This window comes from Apteryx mantelli, chromosome Z, assembly GCF_036417845.1.
Source record: "Apteryx mantelli isolate bAptMan1 chromosome Z, bAptMan1.hap1, whole genome shotgun sequence".
NCBI classification, from domain to species: Eukaryota; Metazoa; Chordata; class Aves; order Apterygiformes; family Apterygidae; genus Apteryx; species Apteryx mantelli.
This window is the reverse complement of record NC_090020.1, coordinates 35674765-35695166: the sequence shown is the minus strand read 5'-3', so window position 1 is coordinate 35695166 and position 20402 is coordinate 35674765. Positions and strand designations below refer to the sequence as shown.

Below are 20402 nucleotides of genomic sequence, written 5' to 3'. Positions count from 1 at the left end.
TTGTTTTGTATTCTGTACCTGAAGGTGGACCAAATTTTGCTGTGTTTTTCTGCAGCGTTTCTTTTGCTGTATGTCTTCATTGGGATAGCATTTTGTTTTTCTTAACTAGCTTAAAGGCATAACTGTACCATTAATACTTAACATATTTGCTGATCTAAAGCAATATGGTCTGCACAAACACAGTGTCACTGTCTTACAGTTCTTTCAGTACCTAAATGCTTTTTGGCTTTTACTGTGAATCAGACTGTAATTATAATTTTTTTCTGTTGAAGTTATAGAATATTTGACTACATGCTGGTCATTTTCTTGGCTCATCTTCCTCTGACCACATCTAGAGCACAGGATATTTTTTCAAGCAGGAAGCCGTATTTTCCTGTTTGTTGTTAATTTTGCATTTGCAATTTTCTGTTTATCATAAAATAATGATGAATGATTAGCTCCTCATTCTGATCACGTAGTTCCTGATCTAAAACTTTTCTGAAGTTAGGAGTTTTTAGATGAATTTTGAATCAGGATCTCAGGATCTAGTATCTTAATCTTCATTATTCATTAATTCATCTGTCTCTAGAAATCCACATGCCATGTCTGAAATGCCTTTTTTTCTGACCCTTGGTTATCGTGTATGCCACTTCTCTCTGCTGGCCCTGAGTAGAAACTAAACGCCCAAAGTCTGATGAGCAACACTAATTGCCAGAAGCAAAAAGTTTCTGTGGCTCAGACACAGGGGAGCTCTGTAGTCTCTGGCTCTGCTGCAAACACTGGGCGTTACTTTGGAGAAGTTACTACTCTCAGTCACATAAAAATGTGCAGTTAAATGAATTAATTAGTGGTTGCAAAAAGCACTTAAATCCTTGGGTGAACATTTAGAAATTATTTATGAATTTGGCTAGGATCTACAGTTACCTAGTGAATTTGACACCCATATTACGCGAGAAGTTAATGGGAAAAGGTTGCCCAGTCTCTTGAATGGCTTTGAAAATCCCAGCCATTATAATTAATACATTAGAAAAGCATATGCATGTACCAGTCTGACAAATGAAAAACCGTGGCTGCAACTCCAGGAACTGGAGTGAAGCCCCAGTGTAAACAATCTGGTCAGGGATCTTTCCTTTCTTGTCACAGTCATGCGTAAAATCACAGCTACTCTCAATCTGTGCCATTTAATGCTGTTGTACCTCACATGTGACTTGTTTTTGTTTTGCTTTTTCACTTTTTAGAAATTTAAATGTTAAACTTCTAGCAATGAATTTATCTTTGTGTGAAAGGAATGAGCAAGCACTTTCACTTGTCATACTCTTCATCAGGTCTTAACAACCTTGTTGGTGCCTGACAAAAGGTATTGTTATCCTAATTTGGGGTGTGATTTGAGGAAAAATGAACAGCTATGGCTAATTTATAAGAATATTTTTCTTTTATCAATGTACATTTAAGTTTCAAGATTCCTTCGCTACAGGAGAAATAGGAGATCTAGGGTTGCATTAATCAGTCGTATTGTACTTATTCTTTTGTATAATGAATGTAATATTATGTGAATCTTTGAGCAAATAAATGGATGTGCAAGCCAAGGGTCAGCAGTTATGGATAATGATAAATAAAAGCCAGCTGAATCCACGTGTTGCATCATTAATTATCCAGTGACAATTCTTGGAACACAAGTGAAATCAAGATAACTTGCTTGGGCAGCAAGATGAACAGAAGCGTTTCATTTTCAACATAGAGGAGGAGCAGGAGGACTAGCAGGCCAGACTACTGAGCTAACAGCAGCTGGCAAGTGCTTCTAAGCTCATCTGAAACCCACCATCATCGTCACAGAAAGAGGCCACTCTCAAGGTTGTGTGGCCAGGCCATTCGTGCCCTCAGACTTTTTATTTAAAAAAAAAAAAAAATCAGGTAAGATATTTTTGCAACATGTACAATGTTTGCCGTTCATCTAGTATGTTTGTATGCTTACTGTGAAATCTGTTATAGTATAATGAGTCTTCACTACCATGTTGCATGCATGAGTGTAGCTATACACTGGATTGAATTATAATAATGTTGCATGCACTGTTTGTCGTACAGCAGTGTGTGGACTACAAGGCTGCATATTCTTTGTTGTTGTCTAATTGAATGCAATATTAGTTTGCTGCATGCAGCTTCAGAAAGTCACACCTCCCCATGCTGAGCAAAACATTATATTGCATGCTGTGTTAATAACAAGTAGATCAAAGGGCTGAGATACTTTATTTTAGCGATGGGCCTGAATCCAAACCCTGATCCTAATTCTCTCCCTGAACTTTGTCGGGCTGAACTATTTGAAGTGAGATTCCTCTCCCAATTTGGGGGCTGAACCTATCTTTATTAAAAGCGAAAATCAAACCCATTCTTGCACCATTGTCCCAAGCTTTTGGAAGGGAGATAATGCAAATCCAGATTTTAGAGCTGGGTTCGAGTCCCCTGCTAAACAACATGAATGAAATTAATTTACTATAGTGTTTCCTTCAACCATATCTGTGTTCTTTGCAGAAATTCACTTTCAACAAGCATCACTGAAAAAGGAAGGAAGACACTGGAAGGGAAGAAATGGCTCCACTGTGAGTTCTGAAGACAGGTAACATGTTATCTGCAGTGAATTCCATAAGTTTGCTCAACCTCTTCCTTAACGTATACACTGGCCTGGAAGGTGAGTGGGGTTCACCCCTGCTTTCTGCTACGTGGACTTGGGGAGGTGCCTAGGGGACTCCCGAACATGCAAACCCAGGCTGCGGGTCTGGGCTCACAGCTATTTGGGGAAGGGGTGTGAACGAGAGTCCTCTTTCCTTTTGCACGGTTTCTTCAGGGCTGAGCTCAGGCAAGCGAGGGGTGCTGGCTGCTGCTGCCCTCCCCAGGGAACAGGATTCCAAAAAGTGGATGGGGACATGCTTGTAATTCCTACAGCATAGCCCCACTAAGTGGGGCAATGACACAAAGAATGACTGATACTATCAGGGAATAATTTACATTTGCTTGTTTAGCTCCGATTCAGTGGCACAGAAATGGGTTAGAATAAACAGGCTTTTGTGTGCTTAACATTTAAATCTTTCATTTTCAATGTATTATTAATGGCAAAAATGTTGATTAGTATTTGGATTAATTTGATTAATATATGGTAATGCAGTGCCTGAATGAGAATAATTAATTGAGCTGCCCCATTCCACTTGCCTTTGTGAGAAAGCAGAGTCTCTCAGGAGATGGGGAAAGTGAAGAGTTGAAAGCCAAATAGTCACTGAAGCAGATACAGGTATAGGTCTACCCTGGGTTTTCAGAAAGTTGGTGAATCCATATAGTTCTACAGAAGCAGAAGGTCTGAAGCAGAGTGGTCTTTATGTGTTTTAAACACAAATCTTAATGCAAAGTCAACAATTGCCTTACTCCTCGGCAATAGAGACACTCTGAAATTCTTCTGTTAATTGTACCTAGAGACTTTGATTACATATAGAAACCAAGGCAATTTGTTTGTCTTTTGTGTGTTATGTCTAATCACATCAGACAGTTCATTGCCACTGGACAATCCTTGGCAAAGATGGCTTGCATATTTATAAAATGCCATATATCTTAAGGGGTAATATGAAAGGTCAGTGTTAGAATGTTAATCCTCTAGTAAAAAAGAGGTTTTGGAAGATACCTATTTCCAAAGTCATGCTTTGGAGTCAATTAGGAGTTAAAGAAAATTATCCCTTGGACAAAGTTTTTAAAATTTTACTTATTGTGAGGTTTCCCAGGTTTCTCTCCGAAATATCTGTTATGGGCTACTTTCTGAGAGAGAGAATATTATATTAAATGACCTGAGGATGGACCCAATTTGGAGACTGCTATGATCCTGATTTAGCAACAGAAGACAGCTTTTATTTCTCTCTGTCCATTTCCCTGACCACTACTTGACTAAACAGCTAGATGCAGAATGGAAGAAAGCCTGAAAACCCCAGAAGAAGTTAAAGGATTAGAGATCCACTTAACAGATCTAGACCTCCAAGTACATTTTTATTTAGTTTGTTGGCATCATTGACCTTATTCTTCACAGATGCAGGGTTGTGCACAAGGAGGATTTTTGTAGGTACGCGTTCGGCTTTCAGTTGATCTTTACAAAAGCTGCAAGCAGTATTTTAAGAGCTTTTCTCTTTGAAAGGTACCCTTAGTTTTGGACTGTGATTGTCAAAGCCTAAATAATGGTTAATCACGTATATATAACTGTGTTCTCTGCAGTGGAGGAACAGTTATATGCATCTTTGGCCATGTACATTTGCTGTAGCCAAGGAAAAATGGATATGTTTGCTCCAGTTTTGCCAAGTTCAAAACTGACTGTGTGCACATAAAATGAATGGTTACATAGCTAAATAAAGTGTGCTGTTGGATGCACAGTTTCACTCTACTTTTCTGAAGTTCGGAGCATTGTTCTGACCATATTAGAAGAAACCGTCAAGAGCGGATAGATCTCTCTGCTAGTGATGAATAAAACAGTGAGAGTTTCTGAACTTTTGTATTATAAAAGAAGGTACAGACTGTACTGAAATTGCCTCAAATATCACTTGAAGTTGCATTATCTATACATACTTAAAACAGAGCCCTCATTAAGCATACGGATGGATAAAAAGTTTCTTTGACAGTAAAAGCAAAAGAAGCCTCCTGAATATATTGACTTCTGTTAGCAATTTAATGCAAGTCCCACAATGAAGACTTAGGAGAGTAAAAATAATAACCATGTTGCTCTGCTAGAATCACCAATGGAAAACTACTCCTTCTCTCTAACAGTTGCCAAAGACAGCCTTACTACTGTGTAAAATCTATTAAGTATACCAAAAATGAAATTGGCCAGCTTGCTTTTGTTTTCTGCTTATAGATTTTCTACATGTAAAAAAAACCCATTTCAAGAAACAAAATGAGGACCGGGGAGGAAGAAACGGAGGAACCGTCTTCTACTTGCTCTACAAGTTGACAACAGCTTGTTTGACACATCTGCCAACGTCACCTTGTTCCACAAGTCTTTTCTTCCAGGCTTCCCATCACATGTACAGCAGGACAGGCTCCACTTCTGGGAGGCTGCCGTGAGTGAACAAATGGCATCACGAGGTCTCTCTGCCATGTTCTCAGTGGGCCCCCCTGCAGGGCTACCATATGCTAAATTGGTGGCATTACGCCCAACCGCTCCTCACAGCTACCCTTCCGCCCTTTCTTTCCTTATTCGCTGCTGTATTTTGATTAGCTATTTTTTCAGCCTTGCATCTTCCAGCCACCGTCAATTTGCCTGTTGGCATTTAAAGTTTTGTTAACAGTAATATATTGCCCTGGTCCTCAGGGTTTGTGAATGTCCCCTGTGCTTCTTCAGACAGCGCATAGTCATTTTGCCTGTTTTGTAAATGAACAAATAATATTTCACTTATTAAATGGATTTCTAAAAATGTATTTTTGGTCTCTGTTTTTTTCAGAAGCAAGTTATTTTTAATTTCAGTGTAGACTTTGTTTCTCCTCAGCATACAGTGCACGGTAATGATTTACAAACTATTAAAAAGATTGGCAGGGGTTTAATACTGTGAAGAAATTACTGGAGGCCTTATGTACAATTCTTCTGGACATGTCATTTTTTCATTAATAAAATCTATCTTTTGATGTCTATTTTTGTAAACATTTTCGATGTCTAGCTGTGAAGCCCCAACCTTTGGAGGTGGCAAAGGTAAACTTGGGGACTGTAGGATACTAGAAGATATTAACAAGAGACTATTGGTGGTTTTTTGGTCTTATCATACAAAACATTTCAGAGCAAAAACTAGTCACGGTTGCTAGTCTCAATGTCTGAGATGGCTATTCTTTTTCCAAATATGTTGAAAAAACTCTGTGCAATTTGTATGTGCCTGTCATTCCCCTGAAACATTAGTTTCAGAATTCTGTTTTCTTAGTCAATTAAATGGTTTTAATTAAAAACAGCAACAACAAAACCCGGCATCCCAAAGCCAAAAAATCACTGAAACCACAAGAAGAGGTTTTTTTCATGTGATGGTGTTTCATAAAGGAACAGACTTCAGCTTCCCGAGTGGGCTACTTTATATAACAGCCAGAATAAAATATGACTAAAGTTATGCAAAATATCAGGGCATTAGCCTTTTTAATAGAACAAAATGCCAGTGTAAAATGCTTCTTCCTCTGTCTCAGAGAGATGTCAAGTCGCTTTAAAGCAGAACAGGTTGGCTTGGGAAAATGCATTTTGATAATTCTTCAGTGGATACATTTGCATGCCGAAATCTATATTCAAATATACAATGTGTTTTGTGCCAAGAAAATGACTCCACAGCATGACCATCTGCAAAGCAGAAAATACTCTTGGACAGATTTGGAACTCGGCATGCGGTCCCTGCTGCAGACTGCACAGTAGCTAATTTTACAAGAGATCAAGATAACTTTGCACTGGTATTTCTCTGAGATCAGCGCCTAGCCAATGAAATGGCATGTGGCACAGAAAAATGTGGCAGGCATCTATGTCAAATAGCTTTCTTACCGGAAAGGAAGAAAATGTAGTCACATCCAGCTCCTCCAAAGTCCATGCAACTGTTTAGCCATGCAAGTATGTCCAGAATTTCTGCTTTTACATTTCTTAGACGAGCATTTGCATGTGTGAGTCAGATAACTGCACTCTTGACCTAGCAGCTATTTCTATTTTGGGGTCTGATTTTGTGGCTCAGGTGTTTATGCTGCATAGGCATCTGCAAATTTGACTTGCTGCAAAAAGAGAAGATGTCTGCTCTGTACTGCCTGGCAATGCAAGCTAGAAATAAGCTTTAGGGTGTTTTTTCCATATCACCAGACCATGTGTAAAGACCCCCCCACAAAGATGATCTGGAATATTCTCAACATGGAAATCCAGGAAGCTTCCCCCAGGAAAGTGCACATCTGAATGGCGGTGGATATCCAGCTGACTTTCTTCTTCCCATATTCATCAGATACTTCTGTAAGGCTCCTTAACTCCCAGGTGGAGAAAGTACTGTACCTTTTGTTACAGCTACATGAGGGATCGCTGCTGAGAAAGCCATCTCCTGGCCTGACAGACCACTCTGATCTTGCACACACAGTCTTGCTTTCAAAATATCTTTTCTGAAGTTCCTAGCGTTTTCACCAAAAGCATTGTTAACTTAAACCAGCAGGTGCCTGAGTACATTTACTGTTCACAGAATTTCCAGAAACAAAGTTAAAACAATTGTCCAGTGTAAGTGCAGACGACCTGCCTTATCCGAGTAGCATTGCAACGAGTTGTCACCTTTCTCAGGTTTCTGCTCCATTTCCAGTGCTTGTGCGGACTTTTGGAGTGCTGAGTTTCACAGAATCACAGAATCACTGAGGTTGGAAGGGACCTCTGGAGATCATCTAGTCCAACCCCCCTGCTCAGCAGGGTCACCTAGAGCACATTGCACAGGATTGCATCCAGGCGCGTTTTGAATATCTCCAGAGAAGGAGACTCCACCACCTCTCTGGGCAACCTGTTCCAGTGCTCTGTCACCCTCACAGTGAAGAAGTTTTTCCTCATGTTAAGATGGAAGTGTCTGTGTTTCAGTTTGTGCCCATTGCCTTGCGTCCTGTCGCTCGGCACCACTGAAAAGAGTCTGGTCCCATCCTCTCGACACCCTCCCTTCAGATACTTATACACATTGATAAGATCTCCTCTCAGCCTTCTCTTCTCCAGGCTAAAGAGGCCAAGCTCTCTCAGCCTTTCCTCATAAGAGAGATGCTCCAGTCCCCTAATCATCTTTGTGGCCCTTTGCTGGACTTGCTCCAGTAGTGCCACATCCCTCTTGTGCTGGGGAGCCCAGAACTGGACGCAGTACTCCAGATGTGGCCTCACCAGGGCTGAGTAGAGGGGGAGAATCACCTCCCTCGACCTGCTGGCAACACTCTTCCTGATGCAGCCCAGGATACCATTGGCCTTCTTGGCCACAAGGGCACATTGCTGCCTCATGCTTAACTTGGTGTCCACCAGCACTCCCAGGTCCTTCTCCGCAGAGCTGCTTTCCAGCAGGTCAACCCCCAACCTGTACTGGTGCATGGGGTTATTCCTCCCCAGGTGCAGGACCCTGCACTTGCCTTTGTTGAACTTCATGAGGTTCCTCTCCGCCCACCTCTCCAGCCTGTCCAAGTCTCTTTGAATGGCAGCACAGCCCTCTGGCGTATCGGCCACTCCTCCCAGTTTTGTATCGTCAGCAAACTTGCTGAGGGTGCACTCTGTGCCTTCATCCAGGTCATTGATGAAGAAGTTGAACAAGACTGGACCCAGGACTGACCCCTGGGGGACACCGCTAGCTACAGGCCTCCAACTAGACTCTGCACTGCTGATCACAACTCTCTGAGCTCTGCCATTCAGCCAGTTCTCAATCCACCTCACTGTCCACTCATCTAACCCACACTTCCTGAGCTTCCCTATGAGGATGTTACGGGAGACAGTGTCAAAAGCCTTGCTGAAGTCTAGGTAGACAACATCCACTGCTCTCCCCTCATCTACCCAGCCAGTCATTCCATCATAGAAGGCTATCAGATTGGTTAAGCATGATTTCCCCTTGGTGAAGCCATGCTGACTACTCCTGATCACCTTCTTTTCCTCCACATGCTTGGAGATGGCTTCCAGGATGAGCTACTCCATCACCTTTCCAGGGATGCAGGTGAGGCTGACTGGCCTGTAGTTCCCTGGGTCCTCCTTCTTGCCCTTTTTGAAGACTGGGGTGACACTGGCTTTCTTCCAGTCCTCGGGCACCTCTCCTGTTCTCCATGACCTTTCAAAGATGATGGAGAGTGGCTTAGCAATGACATCCGCCAGCTCCCTCAGCACTCATGGGTGCATTCCATCAGGGCCCATGGATTTGTGGGTGTCAAGTTTGCTTAAATGATCTCTAACCCACTCCTCCTCCACCAAGGGAAAATCTTCCTCTCTCCAGACTTTCTCTCTTGCCTCCAGGGTCTGGGGTTCCTGAGGGCTGGCCTGAGCAGTAAAGACTGAAGCAAAGAAGGCAATGCCAAAGAGTTTGGTTAAACTGTGGTATTTTACTGACAGGGACACCAAGAGTTGGAAAACCTGTAACGCTTTGTTATTGAGTGCGAGGTTGTGTTTCCTGGCTGTCAGCTGCTTACTGCTTGCCCAGCTCTTCTGGGACACGGTGCACAATGGCAGCTGAGGTGCCTTGCTAACCCAGCGCCGGGTTTCAACCTCTCATGACAGTGCCTTTCCTGTCCCGGGCTCAACCGACTGTTTTGATCAACAAGATCCTTGAATGAGATGGGTCTACTGAGCTATGTGGTTGCTGCCTGATAATCAGGAGGAACCTTCAGGCAGAAGGGGTAGGAGCAAAAACATTGCAATCACCAGCCCCGCACCAGAAATACAAGTTCTTAAGCTCTGTTTGTCATTAAAACCTGAAAATTCCCCTTGCTTCCTACCTGCTCCGTGTTGCTGCTACAAGTAGAAGATGGTGGAGGCAAGTAGGAAGAGAAAGGAAATTGCAAGCAAATGTATCTGTCAAGCACAGTTCGTGTCTCTGGAATGGATATACTTTTTGTGAGAGGCAAAATTTGCAGGCAATCTTAATATGCTAAGCAGACCGCTGGTGGGAACAGAGAGAACAGAAGTAAAGGCACGAGAGGGGAGACACAGAGGACAAAGAGCTGAATATCATGTCTAAATATCATAATGATAAGTAGGTGTGATGTTTGCTGTCCCGTATTTCTAAGATACGTCAGGGCTGCTCTTTTAAACCGAGCGATTTTCACTTGCTACATAAGAAAAGTTGGTAATTGCTTTAACTAAGCACTTGTTTGAATTCGAAGAGGCATTGTGGTAAATGTGGGAACTGAATCCAAGCACTGAACTGTGGAAGGGAGTGCTGTTGCAGTTGTGATGGTCTAAGGACAAATGCAAGGCAGGGTTTGTAGTGAGGGGTAATATTATTAGACCAGCATATAGCTGGGAAAAAAACAAACAAGCAAGCTTTGCAGCAAGCAAGCCCTCTTCTAGATGTAAAGAGAGGAGTGTGCCTGAAAGCTTTTGGATTATCTCTTCCTGTAAATCTTACTTTTCTCCAGAGTGACAGGATTTTAAACCTGCTGTGAGGCCTTATCCAAAGGAAAAAAAAAACACAAACGAACATGGGATTCTTTCAGGTGATTTGAACTTTGGATTGGGCCCTAGGTAAAAGCACCATAGACTTAACTGTGTAGCGACTACTGATTGCATAATGATAAATCTGTGACATCATTTGTTGGGCCATTATATATTGAATGCTAGTATATATGACCTCTCCCTCCTGACTCCTTTGATAATCCCATGTATTCACCTAGGGTGTAGTTGAAATACCATCCCACTCATGGCATTAAATTAAAGTCATTTATTATTTTTAGCAAGGTTGTGTTTCAAGGTTTGGATTATTTTGACAACTCTTCAGCTTGGAGTTCATAATCTCATATTCTGTATTTTTTTTTTGCATAAAATACATGTTATTTGCTTGTCTTTAGGTCTAAATATAATATACTGTTAATGGTCTGGGCTCTTAATCAATATTTAGAACAGTTAAACTATAGTTTGCAGTTACCCTTATTGGTCCCTGTGGAACCATTCTGTCTTACAGTATCAATTAATGGGACAACAGTGTTGCTAATTGCCACAGGAATGTCTGTGCATGCACTATAGCAGTTTTTAAATACTGATCAGCTCGACTACTTGGATAATCTCTTGTTAAATGCTGAAAGGATCTAAAAGATTTGTTTGTAGCTGTACGATTGGAAAAGTTCCTGTCATATATAGTTATTCTCCTAATTCAGATTCATTCTCAATATGCATTTCTTCACTCAGGCTATTAGCATAACGGGAAGAATGAAGCAATATTAGAAAACTGAAGAAAAATGTTAATGGCGTTCATTTTCTTTACCATGTAAAAATGTGGCCACAAATATATCGTTTCGGTCATAGTGAACAAATATCAGTTAAAAAGTTTGTGTCAAAACATATGTCACATGTATTACATACAACATGCATTTCACCAGGAATATTTTAGGGTTCTGATATTATGTAAAGCCAGGAGGCTTTGCTCTGACTATACAGTATAAATGTACAGTAAGTAGAAAAAAAAGATAGTTACTACTTTTTACATTACAAAAAGGTTAAAAAAGGTCTAGAGCAACGTTTCTTAAAGACATCTCTTATTATCAGGTTCCCCATGACTTAATAAGATACAAAAATGAGAGCTGGAAGAAGGTATTAAAGTAAATACTCTAATTTACAATGAGAAAAGTTCTTTTTGGTGGCGTAAGGAACCGTTTTTATCATTTGTGCTTCTCAAGATGCTGTTCCTTACACTAACATTGACCATTAAGTGTCTTCTGCATTAGAATGAAGTAATCTACATTTGAATGACACCTATTTTAGTGGCGAGAAGAGAGCTAACTGACCCACTCACTGTCCTCACTTGTGAATACAAATACTGTCTGGAGCTGTTCTCTTCCAGGGCATTTCAGAAGTATAATGAAGAAACTCACACATCCATTTGCTATAAAGCTTTTTTATGTCTCTTCAGGGAAGCAATCAGTCGTGTTTGTGAAGCCGTGCCTGGTGCCAAAGGAGCCTTCAAGAAACGAAAGGTATTTTTCTTTTCTTTTGGTGAAGTTGACCATATTTTCTTAGTTCAACACAGAGGAGACCAGGCGCAGCAGGCAGGTGAGCTTAAAGTAGCTTTGAGAATTGGAGATCATTAATCATTTAAAGTATAGGTTGTTTTCACCCACTGTATGTAGCCTGTCGCCCTTTTGGTCAGGATCTTCTTTTATAGGCGTCTAGAAGTATGAGTACATCTAGGAAATGATTGTGGCTTGCCTTTATGTTCCTACTGCAGAAAATCCCTTTTTCTTTCCTGTGTAGGCTGTAGGTGGAAGGCTTAAAACAATCTAGAGGGGATGCTTTTTCATACAATGCATGTGTAAACTGTGGAAGCTGTTGCTGGAAGCTATTGCAGAGGCCAAAAGCATATACAATTTTGCAAGTGATTGATTAGCTCAATGCATGGAGGATAGCCCTTCTGGTGATGATTATTCAACAGTTTAGGAAGCTCCTGAGTTGCTGCTTTCTGGAAATGGAGAGAACGTACCAGGTGATTCTCAGTTTCCGATACTATTTCCATAAACATTTGCTGCCGGCTGTTTGGTGGCCAGCACTGAAGGCAGGACAGATGGACTTTGGCCTAATGCGGTTATTACTGTGCTTTTGTTTGTGTAGCAGGAGTTAAGATCTGCAGGTGAGGAGTGGAAGACGCCTTGGCTCAGCTCCTGTGCTGCCGGCCGTCACAGCCGGGCTAGCGCTGGCTCTTGCCCCTTGACCAGGCGGGACCGAGGGCTGCTTTGCACTGCTTGACCTCTTTGGAGATCACTCGGCTGCTGTTGCAGCTGCAGCTTTGAAAACCTGCCCGATCATATAGCCTACCAGTATAGGAGAGGCTGCGGTGTGGCGGTTAGGATGTGTTGGCAGCTTTGGGACCAGCCCAGCCTTTCCACTTTGGCACCCATTAGTGAGCTCGGTGCTGCTGCAGCGATGCCGCTAGGAGACCCCAGCTCGCGTAAAGCTGTGCCTATAGCTTACACCTCACTTTGGCCACACCGGGTTCATTTTCTGCACCTGGAGCAGTCTCCCGCTGCCTGTACTTCCACCAGCCAGGATTTAATTCGAAGCAAGTCTAAGGGGAGGAGCACTGATTGCAATTAATTGTAGCTGTTGTGTTATTAATAGCTGCTGGGTGCAGAAGGAGAATAAGCAGGTGAAGGAAAATGTCTGCTTGCTTCCCTACCTGCCTGGCTATTTAGGCAGGATCCTAGGATCCTAGGAGGAAGGTGAGACAGATACCCTGCTTGTGCAGTGGGGAATCTGCCCCCTGGCAAAATAAGGTGATGAGACAACGTACATTACAGCGTAATGGAAACTGTTTCAGAAATTAAGGGTCTTCCCTCCCCGCAAATATATCTCATGACATTTTTAGGTTCTCTGCTTGGTTTTGGTTTTTAAACCTGAAAATAAAGGGGAAATTTTCTTTTTCCTTGAAAAGCAAGATGACACAAAGTATGTCTGGAAAAGTAGGTTAAACAGAATCCCAAGTGCCTAATGAGACACCTTGCCGTATTACTGTTTTTAGAAGCGGCGTTGCTTATCAGTCGTTGAAAAGATACGCTGTTTTTCAAATAAGCCTACTGTTTGCAGAGAAATTTTGCCCAGCAACAGAATGACAGCTAATTTTTAAAGACAGGTAGCTTTTGCACTTTCATCACTTCTCATATTTTTGCTACCTCTGGTTTACGAATGTGGTTAAAGTGAAATGTACTTCTTCGGGCCAGTTTTACACAGCTGTTTCCCACACCGTGGGAAAGGAAGGAGCTCAGAATCGGGGGGGGCTTAAGGAAATGGCTCCAGAGAAACAGCAATATTCAAAAGGGCTCACATTAAAGAGAGGTTAATGAAAATACTAGCTCTGTAAGATGATAACGTAACATTAGTGCAGCACAAATGTTACATTTCTACATCTACATACAAGAAGTATGTAGATAGTGTATTTTTAATAAAATAAACAGAAAGAAAGGAAGCTAGAACTGCATATATGTTAGCTGTGAGGACTAAAGAGGCACAAATGTGTCCAGCCTGTTAATAGGAACAAATCTTTCCAAGGTTGTGGGCACCTTATCACCAATGCAAATTCAGCGAAAGGCCTGCAAAAGTTGCTAGTTTTATTACATCCCCTCTGGCTTCCCATGCTTCGTACTTATTTCCAGTTAGGAGTAATCATAAGCTGCTTGGTGGACCCAGCATACACAAGTATTTGCCCATGGCTGGGCTTTTACCTACTGCTAAGAAGGTGACAAGTGTAATGACACTGTGATTAACTATTTGTGAATGTCCCATCAATATCCCCATCACAGGAGTCCCGCTTTCCATGTGGAGAGAGGATAGAGCAGTCAACAGATGCAGAGCAAACAACAGATTTTTTTTTCAGGAGCTGAAGATGTTTTTCCAGAATAAGAATATCCTGTTTTAAGATACTGACTTAGGACATTTATCTCATTCTGCTTGCTTGGCTCCCATGAAGCTATGAGTCTGCTATTTCATAAAAAAGTACTTTTTTTAGGCCAAGTGTTGATGTGTACCTGCTTTGTCATTATCTTTATTGTTATGACTATTATTTTTAAATAAAGAATGATCTCCAAAGGGGGAAACAGCTGTTCCAATGAAATGATCTTTGGAAAGTCAGCACCTTTTTATGAGCCTTTAAGATTTCAGCTAACTCTGCATAGAATAAATGGTCAGACCAAATGAGCAGAGAACAAAAATGTGCTTTTTTTCCCCCCCTCACAGCCACCAAATAAAGTTCTTTCTAGCATCTTGGGAAAGAGCAATCTTCAGTTCGCAGGAATGAGCATAATGCTGAATATCTCCACCACCAGTTTAAATCTAATGACGCCTGATACAAAACAGGTGAGTTTAACTGCCATAATAATTGGTGAAGCTTTTGATGAACAGCCTGTTATTTTCTGTCTGCCAAAACAGTCAGTTGCTCAAAGTACTATTCCTCAATAACATTTATAAAGTGAATGAAAACAGAATATAAAACATAGTAGGAGTCAGTGTTTGTTTAAGTATTCAGCACAGCTTAGATGCATTATTTTCTTTTGCCCATGTTTCAAGCAGCTCTGTTCTTCTGTAAACAGACCTACAACATAAAAAGGCATTTTGTGGTGACAAGAGTTCTTGTTTGGGTGCAGTTACAAACTTTCATAGGGTTAAGGATGGAGTAGGTGACTAAAGAAATGAATGTGCGTCCCCAGTTTGGTGTTCATTCTTCCCATTTAGAGTCTTAAAGGACAATCTGTTCCTAAGGCGCTGCTCAAAATACAGCCGCAGGGATTTTTCAGTGCAGTGAAATGCCCTGTCTTTTAGACAGACAAGGCAGCCTTTCTCAACCAGCCCATTTCTTCTTCTTCTTTGTGCTGAAGGTACGTACAGACTTTGGGGAATCACTGCAGTGGATTGTGAATGATGTATGAGAGGAGAAAAAATAATCCTTGCTCAGTGTATATACAAGGAGAGAGCAGGCAGACTTGCGTAGTCACTGCTGTGCTATTTGCTATGAGCTACATACTGCGTTGAAGCACGCAACTTTCTGCCCAGATACAGCTAGTGAGGAAAGAAAAAAAGAAAAGCCTCCCTGCTGTCCTCAGAAGCCTCGGGATAAAAGGATAAGAAAGGCTACGCACAACATATATTTAAAAGCTTGCTGTTTATTATTATGTTTCTACTGATTTATCTTTTCTTTGCTCTTATCCTCATTTAGAAAATGTTGTAATCTTCTACTGTGAAAGCACAGAGGCTGCGAGAGCAGCAGCATGGCTGGCTGTAGCAGTTTGGAGCGGTGTTAGGGAATAAGCACAGCAGGGCTTTCTGCAGGGACAGTCGCAGCACAGGGGCTTGATGGTAATAAGATCTATTAAAGAAGTGCCAAACCCTGAAAGTGGCCTTGTCTTCAGCTGGCGTCAGGGTAGAAATGGAGCTAAACTGATTTATCCTGGGGAAGGATCCTCCCCCAAATGCTTTGGCTTTTCTCGACGAGAGATGAAGTAATTTCCAGTGAGCTGAAATATAAGAGAGAGTTGACAGAACTGCTTCTCTCTCTCACACACATCATTCTTTTGGAGATAGACTGGGTCTGGATGCTGGAGGACTGGGAGACATCTGGTTTCTCAAAGAGCCCCAATCTGGCTGTGATCTCCCTTGTTTCTTGTTTCCACCAAGCATTCAGTTACCCCGTGAGCTGTTACAACGTGAGCTCTCCGATACCTCTAAGAATACCGAAAATAAGTTTGGCCCAGCAGCTTTGTCCTTCAAGGCCCCATCCAAGAAAGCCAGCCTGGACTTCTGTAATAGCCTCTTGTTCCCAGAGGACTTGGAAGGAGGGAAAAGACAGTGTTGTCAGCCCTTGGGGCACTGGGCGAGCAGTTGCTTGCATCCCTGTGCAGAAGCTTCATGACCATTTTAAGTAGAGATGGATGAATGGAGATTTTTTGTGTGCATACCCCTGCCGCAAACTAAATTAAAATTTTTAGCTCTGGGACTGAATTAAAAAAAAAAGTCTGGCTTGAACTGATAGTTTAAAACACTTTTCAGTTTCCTTAAAATTTGGAAAAATAATTTTTGAGGCAATCTGAAATAATTTCTATTTTTTACGCTGCTGAAGGGAAAGATCAGGTTATTTGCACAACTTTAGATAGAAATGACATTAAATGTGCAACAATTCCATATTAGTTCATCTTTGATGTTAAGATCACTTCCTTTTTATGAGAAAAAATGAGAAGAAAATCCCCATTGAGGAGTAAGGGAACAATGGTCCTCCACTGAGCATTTAAAAATTAACTGTGTCTTCTGAGTCTGCCATGAAATAAGCAGCAGTATTAAAAAGGAACTTTATATGAAAGCATTTTTCTCTTTGTCTATTCTTTCTGACTGCATGAAATGGCAAAATCCAGAGAAACTCATGTCAGGCTTTTTTCTCTTCAGGGAAGGTAGTTGCTATTTCAGGTCTTTAAGATGCAGGATGGGAAAAGAGCTCAGAGAATATTTTTTATAGCTTTTTTTTTCCCCAGACCAAGTCTTCTATAGTACATGTTACCTTCTCCAAAGGGAGCAATTAAGATCCAAATGACTATTGTCACATACTCTAGATTTCTAAATAAGGGCCCTCTCCTATAACAAGTGAATTATGTGGTATCATTCCTATGACTCAAATGATCCAGCAAAATTTCTTTAAAATGACCTTTTCGTTCTCGCTTGTTACATGATTTTATTATTAAAAGCTTTTGTAAGTTAAGTCTCAAAATAGCAATAACAGCAGAGCTGTTTTCCTTGTATTAGAGGTTCTTGACAATTTGTCTCTTCCCAGAGAAATAGCGTATTAGTTCAAACTCTACATAAGCAAATTGAATTTTGTCATTTCGAATGCCCTAGAGTGTGCCAGAGATTGTGACCGTAATCCTAGATTTGCAGCTAGATTCAAAATTCTGTTTGCATATTGCAAACATGTTTATGTTTAATATGTCGAACATAAAATGACACAGCAGGTATTGGAAGCAATGTTAGGCTCCTTAGTGGGTGTGCAGGTTGGCATGATTTCATTGATTTCACCAGGGTGGCATCAGCAGAAAAGTATTCTGATGAATAGGACCCTTTGCTCCATTCGTCACTAACTGTAATAAAGAAAGTGAGCCTTAGCAGATTAAAATTTCTTCAAAGATACTGTATGACAGAGCTATATGATTTACTAGAGTTCTGAGCACATTTAACAATTTCACTGTGTCCTGCTAGGTTTCAAAGAACACCAGATTAAAAACATTCATCCTTACGTTTGTTTATATTATCATGCTACTCTTTACACTCCTTGTAGGCGAAATGCAGAAGTTATTTTGATCTTGGTTTTGGATTTTCACCCCCACACAAGCCAAAAAAAGAAATCAAAAGGGTAAACTGTATGAGAAAACCTACTAACTTGTACTTTTTTTTCTGATCCTCACAGATCATAGCAAATCACCATATGCAGTCTATTTCCTTTGCATCTGGAGGTGATCCGGTAAGCATTTCTTTAAAGCTTTCCCCCACAGAGATATGGCTTTATGAGGACTATGTGCCAAAATTTATTGTGTAGCTTACTGAAAGGAAAATATAACCACAATAGCCCCTGTTTCTTGTTTCATAAATTCTCCTTGACTGTTGCCATCAAACTCTTTTTGAGGAAACCACTGACAAGCAGTCATAAATACTCCTCCTTGAATGATTGAAATGAAAAGTATCAAAGGGCTGCGAGCATTCGTATAATAACTGATAAGCATGGCTCTGTTTTTCAGAGCAATGTAGTATAGTCAGATGGGTATTGTGTGAATTTTCATTTTAGCTGTTTTCATTTTGTCCTCTTTGCAGTAATAGACTTACACTACAGTTATTTTTCTAGCAATGTATGTAGTTTTTTTCTTCTTGTCTTTAACTGTACATTGAGAAGGCTGTACTAAATACTGCCTTCAGGTGTATTCATTACACACATGCAGTGTGAAGACAGGCTTTCAGAAGAAGCCCAGACCTTTCTTTCTAATTTTGCCAAGCTTTCAGATACACCTATATGTTTGGTTCCTGCAGATCAAAGGGCAGACCTCGGCTTGTTTGCGTTTTTCCCTGTTTTTATGAGAAGTCCCTCCAAAGTCATATTAAATGGGCTCCAAAAGTATTTCTCACCCAGGAAGAAGCGGGAGAATTTTAAAACAGGGATGATGCTCACCTCGTACCCTAGAGCTTTGAAAGCTTTTAAATCTAGCTTAATTGAATGAATCTGCATTTTCATGAGCCATTTAATTTTCTGTCATTAATCAGTCATATAATACAGGTAAAGCAATTTCTAGCCTGCCCTGCGAGTTATTTCTCTCAGCTTAACTCCATTAAGTTGAAGACCCCTGGCAATTTCTCTCTTCATTTCGCTACTCTCAGTAAACATAAGGGCAAAGTTCAGTCTTGGTATAACTCTGCTGAACTCAGTGAAGGCCCAGAAGGAAAAAAGACATCATATCATAATAATTTGGGGAACAAGAAATGGATCAACAGCAGCTTTGAAATACAACAGATTGCCATGGATGCTGTAAATGAACAATTCCTGAAGTGGGCAGAGGAATGATTAGCACAGTTCCCTGCCTCCGTGAGAAGATTCTTCGCTCCCCATCTGCCATCCCAAATGCTGAGTCCTGGAAACACCATTGCACACTGCCCACTGATACAGTGATTTACCGGGGAAGAGGAGAGGAGCAGCAGCAGTAGCGACTGGGTTTGGAGTAAACAAGCTCTTCTGAATGTTTTAGAGAGATAAAAATCATGCTACTGAGTCAGTGAGCTACCAGAGAAATCAAATTGCACTGTGGAAGGGAGCCTGTAAAAGAGACAGTGAAATTATAAAGCAGCGTTCCCAATAAGACCACCGCATGGTGATCTCATCCTGGGGGTGAAGAGGGTAGGTGTGAGGATCTAATGACGCTCTATAGGCTTGTCTCAGTGGGCTAGTATCTGGCACAACTTTAAATCAAAAAAGCTTGTTCATAAAGCAGGTGGTTCCTTTGTCCCGAGCGCACAGAAAAGAAGACAAGATGCAAGGGATGTGATTTAAGTCACAGCTTTATTAAGCCATCTGGGGACTATCTAGACATAACTTTCATCAACCCTTAATCATTTCCACTTGATGGAGGACTGCTATCACAAAAACCTTATCCCCCAAACACAGTTGGGCCCCAATCCATAAGCTCATTCCCTTATTTGAGATTTAAAATGGAAAAAGAAAGGCTGTAGACATGAGAAGCTCAGATCAGTTCCCAAGCTTCTTCAGGGGATACTTCCCTTACATTGCATTTTGAAGTCTGGTTTATTTGGAAGCTAGACTCCCCCCACTTCTTGCCCCATCCAATTTTCTGCTCTGGGTATCTGCCACACACTGATGCCAGCAATTAGCTTTGCAACTTTCCTCCCACTCCCTAAGCATTAATTACCTTCATCATTCAAAATATATCCACTGGAGAAGCGTTCCACAGTCTTGGAGAACAGCTTGAGTACCACATATATTTTTGCAATATTTCCCTTTGCAATGAGTCAGATAGTTTCAGGCTTTGTCAGTACATGCGAGCTTAAAATGGCTCCACCAAATCCTTTTATGCACCATTTCAAAATCATTTTTAGTTCACTTCCAAGACAGTGTTTGGATCTGCTCTAGTTCTCTCCAGCCTCCCTTATGATACAGCAAACATTTTTCATCCATGATCATTTCAGGTGGCTGTTTCCAGGCTGCTAAGCAAGACACCTGGTTTTGGAGATGCCTTTTGAAATTTCAGAGACATCTCACAAGCAAGGTCTCTCAGAGGTCCTTGAGGAGAGTATTTTTTCAGTTGCAAGCCCTGTTTTGGTCCAGCTGATGCCTCCAAATGTTTTCACCACAATACAATTTTTAGGGTTAATATACAGCACATTCACACTTGTCTTCAGCTGAGGCCTCAGTACTTTGTGTAAGAATTTCAGTCTCAGAGACCAGTTCCTGCATCAGCTCAGTCCTCTGTAGCCTTTTGATGGGAGTCTCATAATTTAGCCAGCATGCAACGTGCCATCCTCATCTCCTTAAGTGGTTTGTCATAGTGAGCTTGAATCTGAGAGAGCTTTAGATGAAAGAAAGACCTAGTTCATGTAGTAGGTGGTTCCAGTGTCTCGCACCCACACTCCGAATGGCTGGCTATGAAATAAATCTCCAGCTTAAATGTATTCACTAGATATGTCTATACCAGCAAATAAAATGATCTATGGATTGTCTTTATGCTTTGAGACC

General features: G+C 41.2%; 1 protein-coding gene across 1 annotated transcript in view; it reads left to right on the top strand.

Moving 5' to 3' along the window:
• The window catches only part of SHC3 (SHC adaptor protein 3), a 60981-nt gene that overhangs the window by 22052 nt on the left and 18527 nt on the right, over window positions 1-20402 (top strand). Inside the window, exons 3-5 of the mRNA XM_067316638.1 lie at window positions 11556-11619; window positions 14369-14488; window positions 17577-17630. Of these exons, the coding sequence (XP_067172739.1) occupies window positions 11556-11619; window positions 14369-14488; window positions 17577-17630 (238 nt within the window). The remainder of the gene's footprint in view (window positions 1-11555; window positions 11620-14368; window positions 14489-17576; window positions 17631-20402) is intronic.